This window comes from Dunckerocampus dactyliophorus, chromosome 10 (genome assembly GCF_027744805.1).
Source record: "Dunckerocampus dactyliophorus isolate RoL2022-P2 chromosome 10, RoL_Ddac_1.1, whole genome shotgun sequence".
Taxonomy (NCBI): domain Eukaryota; kingdom Metazoa; phylum Chordata; class Actinopteri; order Syngnathiformes; family Syngnathidae; genus Dunckerocampus; species Dunckerocampus dactyliophorus.
The window spans coordinates 15262329-15278350 of record NC_072828.1 but is presented as its reverse complement, the minus strand read 5'-3'; the positions used below and the strand labels follow the sequence as shown (position 1 = coordinate 15278350).

The window sequence follows — 16022 nt, the reverse complement described above, 5'->3', positions numbered from 1 at the left end:
TTGTAGCCGGTGTGTCTGTACCCTGAGGAAAAAATTCTGATAGTGCTTTGAGATAAGAACCAGAGCTCCACTGTCACACTCAAACAGGTATTTCCTCTATGTGATGTTTGGATATTTTCTTTTAGGATCCAAGGGGATCCAGGATGGTGCAGTGGAAGGGTCTTAAATCTATCTGCTGTGGTGAGCCATGTATTTTTTGTTATCATTTCCAAAGGGCAATAAAATTAAACAACAACATAGACGTAAAAGTGCAAGACTAGACGTGAGCTGCTGTTGCACTGAAAGTCTTATCAAAATACGAAATCTCTCCCTTACAGGAATTGTCAACATGAGTTTCCCACTGTCGGACCAGCCTGTGTTTGGAGAGTGGTTTATCTTCGTGGAGGTGCAGGGCCACATGTATAATAAATCATTTGAAGTACAGAAATATGGTTAGAACCGTTTTTTTCCGTTTATCTTCACATTCCAATTACTCTGTATAAATGAATTCTCTTGCCTTTCTCACAGTCATGCCCAAGTTTGAGTTAGTGATTGATCCACCTCGTTACATCCGTGATCTCAACACATGTGAGCAGGCTACTGTCTGGGCTCGGTAAGTCATTTTGCCAGCTGCTTTCACACAGAGATCCTGCAAAATAGCTGCATCAGTTGCAACATTAGAGCCGACATTTAATCGTCTGTGCCTTTTATACAGAAACAAGCAACGCTGCCATTTCGCACAGTGACGTGACATCTCGCAATCAGATGATTAGATGCATGAGTGGGATGTGTTAAATACTTGGCGAACAGTAACAGTTTCTTTCAACACAACAACGCTGTAGTTTTGGGTGTTAAACCTGCCCTTACACACATGCAGCGTTCCGCCTCTTTCACAGCCCTGTTACGACAATCAATATATAAAACAGGGGTTCCGAAAAAAGGCGGAAGTGGATATTACAGGCTGTGTGAAAGGGGCTAATAAAACAGAAGAACTTCCCTAAGATCATGGAAGCTAATGTTCTCAAGAAGTTATCAGGGAAAGCATACAAAAATGAAGCAATGAAGACAATGAAACATTTAAACTCCATAATATTCAAATTTATTATGTGTGTTTAAAATAATATTCTAATTTATTATGTGTGTTTAGATTTAAAGTATGTCAATAGAATGCACCTTACACAAAAAACTCTCACTGAACGCATACCAGTGTCTAGGTTTGTCACCTACAAAATCAGCAAGTAATTGAGTGCATTGATTATGGGCCCAATCAGAAGTTGAACAATTCCACTCCAGTCCAGTCCTTTAGGAGGCGGTAATGCACATCATAAACTGTTCTTCAAGGAGAATTGTATCCATGCAACAATCAGAGTTTGCAAAATGACAATTACATGTGCTTTGTTTCATTCCCAAAGGCAGAAAGAATTGTCACTTATGTCCTAACTACAATATCTTGCCTTTTGCACATATTGTTACAAAATTCTTGTCTCTGTGGGTTAAAATGTGTAATTTATATTCCACAGGTACACGTTTGGAAAACCAGTGTCCGGGAAGTTGACCGTGAACATGACAGTAAATGGAGTGGGCTACTACCGACATGAGATGGGCCATCCTGTGATCAAATCCATGGAGGTCAGTTTATTTGTCACGCTGATGCTTGGGGAGTTAACCTTAGTAAGTAAACGCAGGAATAAAGATCAGAAGACTGTTATTGTACAGTGGAATCCCTGAAGTCCATGTTGTACAATTTGGAATATGAGTAAAATATGCCCCGAAAGTTGCCATCAAAGGATTAAATAATACATTTTGCTTTTTATTAGGATTTTTGTTTTGTAACACTTATTCCTAAAAAAAGGATCAGTGTCAATCAAGGCCGGTAAAAGTAGACCCCGGAACTCGCATTCAAAGCTGCAAGACACCAGCATTACTGTACAATACTTGTCAGAATTACAGTACTTAACTTAATTTACACTTGTGTGATAAGAATGTGGTAATGTAGGGTAACTAGACTTGCCTTTGCATTACATCATCAGAATGACTGTTTAATTGTTTTTACATGCTCTACAGCGGTTAAGTTCTTTTTATATTTGCAAGACAGTTTGACCCTGGAACTGATTATTTCTGTTTCCATTATTTCCCATGAGTAATATTATTTCAAAACCCAAGATAATTTTGCTCCATCATAGAAGTTTGACTGTATATAGAGTAGGATTTAAATGATATATTCAGATGCTAAGGGGGGCCGCACGGTTGTTGGCCACACAGTCAGGAGATCTGAAAGTTAGAATCTCCGTTGGGCATCTCTGTGTGGAATTTGCATGTTCTCCCAATGCGTGCATTCTAAAAACATGCATCTTAGGTTAATTGGCGACTCTAAATTGTCCATAGGTATGAATGTGAGTGTGAATGGTGGTTTGTCTATGCGCCCTGCGATTGGCTGGCGACCAGTCCAGGGTGTACCCCGCCTCTCGCCCGAAGTCAGCTCCAGAGTACCTGCGACCCGCGGATAAGTGGCGTAGAAAATGGATAAAATAACTATTATTATTTCACATGAATACACAAAACTGTTATTATAGCCCCTGCACTGGGATTATGTTAGACACTTTAATGGTACCCGAGTGCTGCTTCACTGTTATCAGATTAAAGGTTCAGCCAACTTCAGCCTGTGCGTCAAAGACATGATGCCCCTGGATGTGGCTGACCACTTCAGGGGCACTGTGAGCATCTGGGCCTCACTCACCAGCACGGATGGAAGCCGGCAAACCACCTTTGACGATTCCACGCCGTTCCACAAGCAGCTTATTGACATTAGGTACTCCAAAGACACACGCAAACAGTTCAAGCCAGGTCTGCCCTACAAAGGCAAGGTAAGACAAACGGATGATTAATTTTTAATGTAGCAACTGTGGCTGGTATTATTTGGATTAATACCACGGACGTTTTTATTTAGATTGAGGTGACCTACCCTGATGGAAGCCCAGCTGATGGGGTCAGGGTACGAGTGAAGGCGGAGCTGACCCCAAAGGACAACATCTACACCAGTGAACTGATCTCCAGTGGCGGCCAGGCCACTTTTGAGATCCCCTCCATCCCAACTGCGGCCCAGTATGTGTGGCTAGAGGTCAGCGGCCTTTGTTTTTTGACACATGAGCATGTCCAGACAGATAAACTGATGGGTTAGTGTATTTTTGGGATATAGACAAAAGTGACGTCCATCAAAGGGAAGACAGTTGGGGACCAGTATCTGCCCAGCTACCTGTCCATCAGTAGCTGGTACTCTCCTAGCAGCTGTCACATCCAGATCCAGGGTCCTGACGCCCCACTCAAGGTTTGTTCTGCCTGCTTCTCAGTCCAAAAATACACATTGGAGACCTCATTAGGTTTATCTTTCTATGTGTGCAGGTCGGTCAAGAGGCAGAAGTGGCTCTCAAATCCACATGTCCGTGCAACTTCACCCTGCACTATGAGGTGGCCTCCAGGGGCAACATTATCGTCTCTGGCCAGCAGCTTGCCAACCTCACTGCCTCCCACAGAGGAAAAAGAGCCACGGTCACTTTCGACAAAAATATTCACACCACCCGCTCGCCTGTGTCCGCCTCAGGTAAATAGTACGAGACTTTCCCTATCAAAACACCATACTTGGTACTTCTTAAGCGTTGATGTTGTGTTGCAGGTTCTGAGATGGACAGCTGTGTGTCGTACCTACGATTTCCCGTCAGCTACACCATGGCGCCGCTCAGCCGCCTGCTCGTCTACTATGTGAGGGAGAACGGCGAGGGTGTCACGGACAGTGTGCAAATCCCCATCCATCCCACCTTTGAGAACAAGGTTTGTGTCTACTTTGCAGTATAGCAGAAACATAATCATACACATTTTATTCGTATTTTACGGGTGTGTCAGTTGTTTTTTTTAACTATGGTCTTAAACTTTTGATCAGCTGATGAACAGCCTATTTCAGTTCAATGGTTGGTTGCAATAAATTTCTTACTCAACTTTTTTTGCATTTTTTTTTGCGCTCAATGCATTTTTTGCATTTTGAAGTCCTACTTAGAACCTCCTTACATCCAACAATCATCTGAACCATCCAACAGTGCGAAATGTAAATTCAATGCAATTTTTCAACTGGTCTTAAAATTTTGATCAGGAGTGTATGTGGATATAAAATCAGATATGAATTTACCTGAATGAACTGTAGCTTCCCATTGCCTGTGGCACTGATTAATGAATTTCCACAAAGTGGGATTCCTGGATGGAATATTTTAAATAAATTGAATATTTTTGTAGTTAGAACATAGAAAACATGTTTACGACCTTCTAAATATGGGTTTTAACATAATTAGAGCCCGCTAGGCATGAAGTAACAGCCATAAAGTCACCATTAGACTCATATTACCCAATATAGTAGATATAATCAGAGAAAATAATCCATTTAAGACATAAATAAAACATGTGCTTGTGTGTGTTGCAATAAATGTGTTCCGGACGTGCAGACAGGAAATGACATTGGGGGTTCAGATTTGAATTTAGCTGGATTACGGCCGCAACGGTGGCCCGTTTTATTATCATAATTATTATGTTATTATTATTGTACCTGTTAATTAGTAATTCAAACCTGTAATAAAAGCCTGTTGTTCCGGTGCTTGTATGTGTCACCTACTGACACCTAGTGACCAGTGTACTATACTGCATATCAAAATTTGAATGCGTCTTTTTAATGCCTTATATTTGTACTGTATATTCGTTAATTTAGCCATTTTATGCTTGAAAATTAGGGATGATCCGATCAGTGTTTTATGCTTCCGATTCAAATACAGATCATTCATGAGTGAGATCGGCCAGTACCATTACCGATCACATGGATTAATTTGACATTTTTCAATGTATTTATGATGAGTGCTATTGCTAGTGCTAATTCCAAGGGCCCCAGGCAAATAGGTAATTAATAAAAAATAAACATTTGGGTGGATTGTCTTTTCTTTTTTGCCTTTATTTGTGCAAAACAATTTTTGTACTATTTGACACAAACCTGAATTTAATTTAATGCATGTTTTGGACTAATACGAATACATGGAAAATATGTACAGTAGTTCAATAATTTATTTTTGTGTTCAAGATAACAAAATTAACAGAATAAAATAATCCAATTAAATAGAAATCTGTCCTGTTTAACTTAAAAGAGAGTGACTTGAGTGTCCAGGTTGCAGGGGTCTCCAACTTTCATCACTATGAGAACTGTTGGCTATTTGTGTTTTATTTATGACTGGCAACATTTAAATTGTACACTACTTTATTTACCAGGCAGATCTCCACTCAAACAGTGTGGCCATCGTCTTTATGCTATTTTGTGCTCATTTGTCATTATATAAAGGCATCAATTCTGAATTGAACAGTTATAATAAAAAAACTACTAAGTGTTGAAGCAAATGTCCTTCAGCTTTCAAATCAGTTGGCGAGCGAGGAGACCCCTGTTATAGTATCACCATCATAAGGCTGGACCCACTATGTGTTTATGTTCATTAAACAACCACACACAAATAGTGTTTGGAGGACAAGACATAAGTAGTAATAATAACAACAAGTCGTTCAGTGTTCAGTGGTTAATACGTACCCCATGAACGAGATATCCACTTCCCTGTGGGACAAAAAACAAGCTCATTGCTTTAAAAACAAAATGTCACTGTGGTAAAAATTCAAATGTGGAGACGGAAGATGAGAAGCTAGGTGGATAATTCTAGCTAGCGGGGTAGTTAGCTGTGGCCAGTGATAGCAAAGAGAAGCATGTACAGAAAGATGCAAGTGAAGTCGAACACCAATAGGTAAGTTAGTTACGGTAGTTAGGTTAGGACATGGGAGTGATCAAACACTCTGGCATCGATTGCCATAGCCTGAGGCAACCTGTCAAACTGAAACGGTTGAGCATCAATATTGAAGATGATTCATTTAAGCAAAATATACGTCAAATGTGCTTAAATACGCACCCTTTTTTTTTTTTTTTACTAATAGGCAGTATTTAACCACAAAACAGCATGATTTATTAATCAATATATACAGTATTTGAAAAATCATGATAGAGTGAAGCTATGAAATTCCCACCGCGATGTGGCGAGGGACTGTATTCATTGTTGTCAGCTGCTGTCCAGGCATTGTTTTAAGTAACATTTAATAGTCTTAACTGTCACACATGAGTGAAATTTAAAGTAAAATTGAACAACTATACATCCATCCTTAGACCTAAAATCAACAAAACACTCAACTACGTAGCAGCCAGCAGTTGAACCCCTTGTTTTTTTCCTCTGCCGTTTATCCCAAAGTTGTTGTTTCTTTTGTGGTATGTTATGTATGGTATGTTTATTTGTTTCAGACATGCGTAACAAGTTACATGAAAGAACATCACATGGTTACATTCAATTCAATACACGATTTGACATGTCTGAAAAGGAGTAGGAAGAAGCAGATCTTATATTTAATCCTCCCTCTCCCCCCCACTATTACTGATAATTCATTCACATTATAACCTTTACTTGTTGACACTTACAGTATTTCACTTTCCGACATGTGTCATTTACATTTTTTCCCCACTTCTTGTATGAAAGGATGGTGTTTTTAATTATGACACAAATAGGAGTTCAAATAATGACACTATAAACCTTGTACAGTATTAAGGGAATAAATACAATTTGAAAAATGATAAATTGGGAATAAATTGTTAAAAAATAAATAGGGATCAATTTGAATTAGGAAAACATTCAATAAAAAAAGCAAAACATTGAGGATGCTGACTTCAAGCTACCTCAAGTGTTTGAGAGTTGTGTCTTTTTTTGTAGTGTGAACTGTTAAAGTATGTCTTCTGTGTGACAGTTAATGAATTGTCTATCGGCACTAAATGGACAGGATAAATTAAGATATGCAGTGTGAATCCAGACTATTTCTTAGCAGATCAATCAATAATGTGTGGAATCAATAGGCTATATGGATTGTGTATAAATAATGTAAAGCTGCATGCGTTCTGGAGATGAGCCCATACACCAGCGCTCTCCGTGCAGTAAACAAACAGCTGTGTTGGGCTTGGTTCCTGCCTGCATTAGGTGGCGTTAACTACCTGAAGTATTTACAGCTCCCTGGTATGCCTTTACAACACTCGACCTGTGTGCTCATCGGTGGAGGAGTCTGACATGGTGTGTGAGGGAGGAGTTGAGGGTTGCCAAGGCATGACGAGACAGAGACCGTACAGGCCGCAGGCAGATGAGTGGGATTGTGACAGGAAAGGATGACAGGTTGCTCGGTGGTCAAAGCAGGGCAGTGGAACCGATTAACTGGACTAATTTGCAGATTGCTGAAAGTAGTTTTGACGTGGGAAAAATTCCCTCTGACTCTCGCCGTCCCCCCACCCTTAAGAGGTTACACTTTTCCATACTGCTATTCCATAATATAAGATGCATTTATGCTGTTGACGTTTTAGAGCTATTCAGTGTACTTTTCTGTGTTGTTTGCATTACAGGTGTCTGTCTCCCTGTCCACTAATGAGTCCATGCCAGGTGACCCCCTGACTGTGCATGTCCGTGGAGAGAGGGGCTCCTGTGTTTGTGTGGCAACTGTGGATAAAAGCCTTTACTTGTTAAAGCCGGACTTCCAACTTAGTCCAGACAAGGTCGGTCTTTAAATGATAGTTTCACAGTAATACTGATGTGATGCAATGCAATTCTGCCTTAACAATAATAATAATACTCAGTTTAGATTGTACTGACAATTTAACAATATATTTGTTATAAAAAAAAATGTGCTGCAAACTTCAACAACAATAATAAATATTGCTGATCAGACAGTATAATTCATTTAGAATTAGTGCTAGGTGATGCATCACACCACATAGTAGCAACCCGTAGATACCATCCGCTTGGTGCAGTGAGCAGATAGTAGTGACCTCAAATCATTTCATTGCTTTTCCCACATTAGTTCTTTTGGAAAAAGTCCAATATTTACAAAATAAATATTTGTATTTAAATTTTATATAAAGGAAAAAATACATTACATATTTAAGAAATGCCAAGTGTTTGGGATAAAAATAGTTTAAAAAAAATTTATTTAATTTAATCATACAAACACAAACTAAATAAAAGAAATGCATACAATATTTAGGAAGGGTGTATTGTTATTGTATTGTATTTGGTGAATTTAGCAAGTATTTCACCTGTTTTTTATTTAATTTTATTTAAAAAATATGAATGAACTCAAATATTTAGGAAGGATTAAGCATCTGCGGTTTTCACAATTGTGTCAATGTTGTTCCTCAGGTGTTCAAAGAGCTGGCAGGCTTTGACGTATCCGATGCCATTGGCCTACCGAAAGATGACGGACACTTTTGGTGGCCTGGGTTGTCGTCAAAGAGACGCAGGCGTTCGTCTGTGTTTCCGTGGCACTGGGACATCACGAAGGATGCACGCTTTGCTTTCACAGTGAGAACACAGGAATCACACCATTTCTCGTAATGATCTTGATGTATATGCACTTATCTCTGTGGATGTTAAACACAGGAAACCGGCCTTGTAGTGATGACTGACGTGGTGAGTTTGAACCACCGGCAGAGTGGAGGGATGTACACCGACGAGGCCGTTCCTGCTTTTCAACCGCACAGTTCCACCTTAGTGTCCGCCACGCACTCTCGCATTCCTGTCAGGTATGTGCCCTTCCTGTAAGCATTGACTAGCCAATGTGAGATAGTGTTGGTGTCATTGCGACTTACAGGATCTAACATATCAGCAGCCATTATTACTACAGTATACGCTATCTTCTCAATCTTATAGAAGTAAAACTTGTGTATACGTTAGAATAGTCACTGTACAGCTTGTATACCATTATACATTTACTTTCCACTCATAATGTCTCAACATGCAGCTGTTATTGTCTAAATACCACAAATGAGTGTTAAGACCATTTTGTTGCCTACAGTTTAGCATAGTGGTGGTAGTAGGGTGTAACGGTTAATCTACAACATCGATATATGGATTTATATTTCTATGATCCAACTACATCGATGTGTGTTCGGCAAGTTGCCATTCTGGACGACATATATCGATCTAACATCATTTAAAAGGTAATCAATCGATTGCATCGATACTTGAAAATAAAGCATTGGATTTAAGCACGGCAGGCTTGATATGGATGTGTTTTTTTTAGCACTTTTAATGATAAAGACGTTAAACGTTACTCAATTCAGTCTGCCTGTCTGTGACGCCAGCAGACAACAAAACGTAGCATGGCGGACAAGCTGGCGAGCGAGAAATAATTATGCCACCATTGCGGTCCAGTGTGTAGAAACACTTTGGCGTTTGCAAAGAGGGAGATGTTCTAAATAAGTCCAAATGAGTCACCTCCTTGTAAAAGAAAGCTTTGGATGCACTGTTTGGCTATTCCTTCACCTAAACAGAAAGAAAATCCACAAGCGAGACAGCCAGAGCAGAGGTGATAAGGTACCGAGCAAAAGATACATTGCCTTTGGCTGAAAATGGCATGAAGTGGTGGAGATCTCAGGAGCTACCTCTACTTTCAGCCCTTGGCCCTTGGTAAACGGTACCTGTGTATGCCTGGCACCACTGGCACCTCTGCCAGCAGAGCGAGTTTTTATTACTGCTGTACATAATGAACGTACAGAGAAGTGTTCTGCAGCCAGATCATGTTGATCTGTTGATATTTTTGACAAAACAATTGTAGAGCTTTTTTAAAACAATTGTACACTTGATCTTTTGTTAAATATTAGTGCACTGGTTGCACTTTATTTTTTATATTAATGTTGTATTTTTATTATTTCTATGTTGAAAAACAACAGCAAAAATAGCAGGTAAACCTACTGTTAATTCAACCTGAAGAGTTGTTGGTTGCACTTTATTTTTTATATTAATGTTGTATTTGTATTATTTTTTGTCTTGAAAAACAACAGCAGAAATAGCAGGTAAACCTACTGTTAATTCAACCTGAAGACATGTTGGTTTCACTTTATTTTGATATTAATGTTGTGTTATTTTATGTTGAAATACAAAATCAGAAGTAGCAGGTAAACCTACTGTTGAAATTCTGGTTGCACTTACGGTACATTTATTGAAAATTATTATTATTGAATATTGAAAATGAGAGCAGGAGAGGTTAACCTCATGTTAATTCAAGTGTTGTTTTCACTTTATTCAAATAAATGTGAATTCATTTGCCATTAAGTGTTGTTTACTTGTTTGTCTATATTATAATTAAATTATACTCGATTCCCTTACAAAAACAATGGGAATCTAGGATACTTCACCTGCACTGTCCAGTATCCAGGTATGTATTTCACAGTCACACTGGTTGAATTTTTGGCTTAAAAAGTTACTGAATTGATTTAAAGTTAGTGAATCGTTTCGGATCATATCGTTCGAAATTAACCAATATCATACGAATGGAATTGTTATTAAAATGTATTGTTACACCCTTAGGTGGTAGCATCACGGTCTGGGGCTGCGTGAGTGCTGCCGGCACTGGAGAGCTGCGGTTCATTGAATCCCATCATGTACTGTGAAATTATGAAGCAGAAGTCATGATGGTACCGCTCACAGCTCTCAGGGAGCATGTTTACGTGTTGTTCTAATATTCTGTGACTATTAACCAGTGTTTAGTCCTCAGTTTTCTTTAGGCATTTCAGTTCAACAAAAGCCCATGTAATTTGTTGCTTCAGGTCAGGTTGCGGTTTTAAATTACATAAAATATGCAATAACAATACAAAGTCATTGATATTATGTGGTGAAAATGAACAGTTTTTCAATGCAACAAAAAGAGAGGAATAGTCACTTCATGACTTTAATCACAAACATCTCAGTGTTCAATCAGCTCTCCGAAAACGGACGAGCAGAGAAAAACAAAGGCATTTAGATCTGATTGCTTGTACCGTATTCCCTGCCGACATTCCTTAATGCTACTCATTCTGGTGATGAACATTAAACACATGATGCGACTTAGTAGAATGTCAGCGTGCAAATCCCAAATAAATCACTGGTTCCTTTTATGGTGTTGTTTTATTGTGAGCAGCTGAGGCCTTTTACTGATGTCAGCTTGTGTTTGGCTCGCAGACCTGAGAAGCGGAGACGCACATTCTTCCCGGAGACGTGGGTGTGGCACTGCCTCAATGTCAGGTATGTCGATTTTTGAGCAAGTGCGATGGGACAGAAATCCACTGGAGTCCAGTTCTGTTGGTTCAGAAGCTGTTCCTGTGTGTTTTCACACACGCCGCACACAACAAACGCACACACTCATAACACTGAACATCTTATTGTTGCGTTTAATTTATTGGTATTATTGTTTCTTCTGTTCTTATTCATTTTCTTGTGTTTTCTTTTTTTTGGGGGGAGAATGAACACAATAAGAATTTCATTGCGTAGTATAACTACCTGTTTTGCTGTGCATATGACAATAAAACTCTTGAATTTTGAATCTTTTTGAATGTGCTAAATTATTCATCATGGATGAAGCTGTTACTCCCTCAACAACTCTGTCTATTCATTATCAGCCAACATAAATGAACCATACGCCCTTAGAAAATTCACTTCTACCTAATTTCATGTAGACTAGCAAAGTTCTGATTTCCCTTAAAGTGTATTAAAGCAGATTTTGATCAAATAACATTTGTCACCCACAGCACTGAAACAGGTGAAGCTGAGCTGCGACTGGATCTGCCCGACTCGATCACCACGTGGGTCATGGAAGCCGTGGGCCTGTCGAAAGACAAGGGGCTGGGCTTGGCAAAGAGAACGGAGCTTCGCACCTTCAAGACCTTCTTTGTCGACTTCACATTGCCTTACAGTTTGATCCGAGGGGAGCAAACCAAAGTTCCGCTGACCGTATACAACTATCTACCAACATGCGCTGAGGTATGATGACAGTTGACAGGAATAAAGTGTGTAACGAGCTTCCTGGGCTTTAAAAGTACTCGTTTTCTTGCATTTAGGGTGCCTTCAAACTTAAAACAAATCGGGCACCTTTGCTGTACTAGTGTGGTTCATTTGGTCAAGTGTAAACGCGATCATCCGAACCCTAGTGTGCACCAAGCAAGTGGTGTTCACTTGAGCTGAAATGTGAATGCTTCACGTACCAAAGTAATTTTTAGTCTAAAGCAAATACACCCTGAGGGTTGTTGAATAGGTGTTTCCATTTAATTGTTAGTGAGGAAGAGCCTCTATCAGTTCCATGTTGCTCTTAAATGGGTCCATGCCGTACTCCGAAGAGATGACATCATGATTTTTGCAGATGCGACTGTGCGTGCCTTGCTCTGATTTCGTGTTAGATGAAGATGCAAAGCGGCGTATCCCTTTCCTTTGATGTCCATCCCAGCAACATGCGATTCCTATATCTTCTGCTCCTGTAATTTATGATTTCTGGGGTGTGGATAAAAGGGCATTCTTCTTATGAGAGCTGGACAATGAGTGGAATTTAATCCTCAGAGGACCTTGAGAAGTATGAGTCAGTCAACATAAAAAATTCAAAGAGATCTCCCTGGCGAGAACACGCCATATGAGGGAGGGGGACGCTGAGAATGATTGTTTACCTCCTGCTTTTTACTTCTTTTTTTGCACAGGTTCACATTAAAGTGTCGGTTCCGAAGGGCGTCAAGTTTATTGGTCATCCGGGAAAGCACCACCTCACCAGGAAGAAGTGTGTGGCTCCTGGGGAAGCCACACCGACCACCATCGTGTTGGCTTTCAGTGAACTAGGCCCAGCAAACATCACAGGTATCAACATATAGCCCACAATTTTGCTAGTTTCTTTGTTCCCTTGGCCTTAGTTTTTGACACAACTACATAACATTTGCCCCCACTGCATCCACGATGGCTTGTTAATTCAGTGAATCATTTATATTCACTGTGATAGCTGTGCTTTAAAGATCCCAGATTACGGTATGCTAAATGTTATAATGTGAATTGTAATGTCTTTATAACCTGTTAATAAGCACCAATTAGCCATTAGCTGCCGCCTGACCGATGATCACATCATGAGCCTCGATAACTCACCACACCCTGCCAAGTGCTCGCCCCACAAATGCCACACCAAACTAAAGCTTTTAACACGCCAACACAGCGAGACATTTTTCTTGTCATGTTTTGCAGGGTGCAAAACTTATATCACTCTCACAACAGTCCCACACGGCAGCCATGCTTGTTTTGGCTTTGTGAAGGGAATGTGGGCGGGAGACAGTTGCTATAGGCTGGATGCTGCAATGGTAGCGGAGCTGATTGGCGGATGTGATCGGTGTTGCAAAGCAAGTATCGGCATATGCCGATACCGTGCTTTTTCACGAAAATCAGACGATACCGATCGGTGGCCGATCAGCACCTCTAATGTACAGTATATAGATATAGATATAGATATATATATAGATATAGATATAGATATAGACTGAAGTAGCTGGGGCCAAAGATTGTATTGTAGTAAACCACAGCAAGCTCCAACCACAGTAATGTAACATATTACAACATATAACACCAGGCACCAGGACATTGGCCTCTACAGCATGAAGCCCTAAAGAAAGGCCATGCCCTGTAGGCTGTGTGTGTGCGTGTGCGATCTGCTCGCCCACCTCGAGGTACAAACATTCCCCTCCTGGGCGCATGTGAGAACAAAGCAGGCCAGCAGCGGGGGAGCCGGCACAGCTGTGCTGTGACACTCAGTGGCATGTTGATGAGTTTGCAGGTCACTGGCGGTCAATGGGCCCCCCATGGCCCCACTCCTTCTCCCCTTGGCCCCCCTTGTGTTTCCCTCTCACTACACACACACAATGAGACGCCACTGGCACACGGCCACATTTCCAATGCGAGGGTCCTTGTACAGGCATGTTTATCTTGTGCAATGTGCTGTATGTTGTACGAGATGTCCAGAAACAAGGAGAAATAGCGTTGTCTGCTGAGTTTGGCTTATCTTTACAATTTTATGGCAATTAATAATGTTGATTTATCATAGAAGTGACCTAAACAAGACAACATGTTTATGTTCACCAAGGAAGTGAGGATTTATCATTTGTTAATTAGCAGGAAGGTCATTGGTTGTGTCGTGGTTTACGTAATTGACTTTTAAGAAGCTACCCCTAATTAACTCCCACTCAATGTCCTATGATTGACTAGTGGACCGTCCAGTCAGGGGTTGTCCCAACTTTTTCCACTGAGGGCTGCATACAGAAAAATTGAAAGATGTGGGGGCCAATTTGATACATTTTGCGCATTAAAGATGCGAAAACCAATCAAATGTGGGTCAATATACTTGTATTCTAAGCCACATGTGTCAATGGAGGGCCGAGACACTGCAGGTTTTCTCTCCAATCAGTTTCTCCAGCAGGTGATTTAATTTATGAGCTCCTTCCCTCATATTGAAGGAGGTGTTAATCATTAAAATCACCTGCTTTAGTGACCAGCTGGAAATAAAACCTGCAGTGTCTCGGCCCTCGATGGAACGAGTTTGACACAGCTAAGCTTTCTGAACAAATACCGTCATCTTTGCTTTGAGTTATAGGTGAAAAAGCATCCATCCATCCATTTTCTATGCCGCTTCCCCTCATTAGGGTCGCGGGGGTATGCTGGAGCCTATCCCAGCTTACTTCGGGCGACAGGCGGGGTACACCCTGGACTGGTCGCCAGCCAATCGCAGGGCACATATAGACAAACAATCATTCACACTCACATTCATACCTATGGACAATTTAGAGTCGCCAATTAACCTAACATGCATGTTTTTGGAATGTGGGAGGAAACCGGAGTACCCGTAGAAAACCCACGCACACACGGGGAGAACATGCAAACTCCACAGAAATGCCCACACAAAAATGATTCAAACCCAGGTCTTCCAGATCTCCTGACTGTGACTGTGTGGCCAACATGCTAACCACTAGACCACCGTGTGGCCGGTGACAAAGCAAATTAGTGTAATATATAATAATATATTTCATTAATAATTAAATGATGCAATGTTTGTCGACATTGCGTGTACATGCTGAAAAGCTGAAGCAAAACTGAAATGCTTTGAAAAGGTACGGAAATCGAAATGTACAATTAACATAGAAGCTGAAGCTGGACTGAAATGCTGTGGAAATATGCTGAAACATTGAATAAATGTCAGAGTAGTTTGGAATCTGAGCTGAAGCTGTAATTGCCCATTCATTTTCAATTGGAACATTTTCACAGAAAATATGTAATTACACTAAATGTGGGAATATTTTGAAAAGTCTGAATTGGTAGCACACTTGTCCCAAGTGAGCTGAACATTTTAATGTTGGATTTGTTTGAATTGGTTAAGAAATGGAGGAGGAATTAGCGGGAAAAAATGAGAAAGAAAAAAAATATCCAATCACAACTTTATATGTGTGAATGCTTTCTGCATTCACATAGTAAATAGATGAAAAATGGTGCACAATTCATTGAATGAATTAATTTTAATCTAGAATATGCAGAGGGTTCATGAAAAAATTAACTGCGGGCCCAAAATGGCCGCCGGGCTGCACTTTGGCCATACCTGCTACCCGCTCTAAGTCAACTGGGATAGGCTCCAGCCCTCAGTACAAAATAATTACCGGTATGGAAAATGGGTGGATTATGGAAAAGCAAATACATTCTACTTATTTCCTATTAAGTGGACATCTACTGTATAGTGGTGGTGATCCAAATTAGCATTGTTCAAGTTTGGCTAAACTGAGAACCACTGTAGCTTGTCAACAGTGTACAAAATGCAACAAGAAATGAATACAAACATAGTGGCGTGTGGCGTGTGATTGAACAAAAAACACAACAAGGCAAACTAATGGTTGTATTCCCTGTTGCTCAATAGCCCGGGCCATTGCCTACAGTGAACCAAGCTGCTGTTCAAATGCACCCCAGTCAGGCAAAACAGGAAACGATTTAGAGGAAAGAAGGTCACCAACTGGCCTGGATTTTGTTCGTAGGACTGTCCTTGTGGAGGTATGAGGGAAGCAACTCACCAGTGTCATATACTACAGTATACTGTTGTATTTTACTGAATGTATACAGTCATCATTTGTTTATTGCGTT

General features: G+C 40.4%; 1 protein-coding gene across 1 annotated transcript in view; it reads left to right on the top strand.

Annotated features, from left to right (window-relative positions):
* cpamd8 (C3 and PZP like alpha-2-macroglobulin domain containing 8) overlaps positions 1-16022 on the top strand; it is a 54514-nt gene that overhangs the window by 9942 nt on the left and 28550 nt on the right. Inside the window, exons 7-22 of the mRNA XM_054790471.1 lie at positions 126-180; positions 318-431; positions 508-592; positions 1500-1608; positions 2616-2843; positions 2927-3097; positions 3176-3304; positions 3379-3577; positions 3650-3804; positions 7475-7624; positions 8268-8429; positions 8508-8650; positions 11067-11129; positions 11633-11864; positions 12569-12722; positions 15802-15932. Of these exons, the coding sequence (XP_054646446.1) occupies positions 126-180; positions 318-431; positions 508-592; positions 1500-1608; positions 2616-2843; positions 2927-3097; positions 3176-3304; positions 3379-3577; positions 3650-3804; positions 7475-7624; positions 8268-8429; positions 8508-8650; positions 11067-11129; positions 11633-11864; positions 12569-12722; positions 15802-15932 (2280 nt within the window). The remainder of the gene's footprint in view (positions 1-125; positions 181-317; positions 432-507; positions 593-1499; positions 1609-2615; positions 2844-2926; positions 3098-3175; positions 3305-3378; positions 3578-3649; positions 3805-7474; positions 7625-8267; positions 8430-8507; positions 8651-11066; positions 11130-11632; positions 11865-12568; positions 12723-15801; positions 15933-16022) is intronic.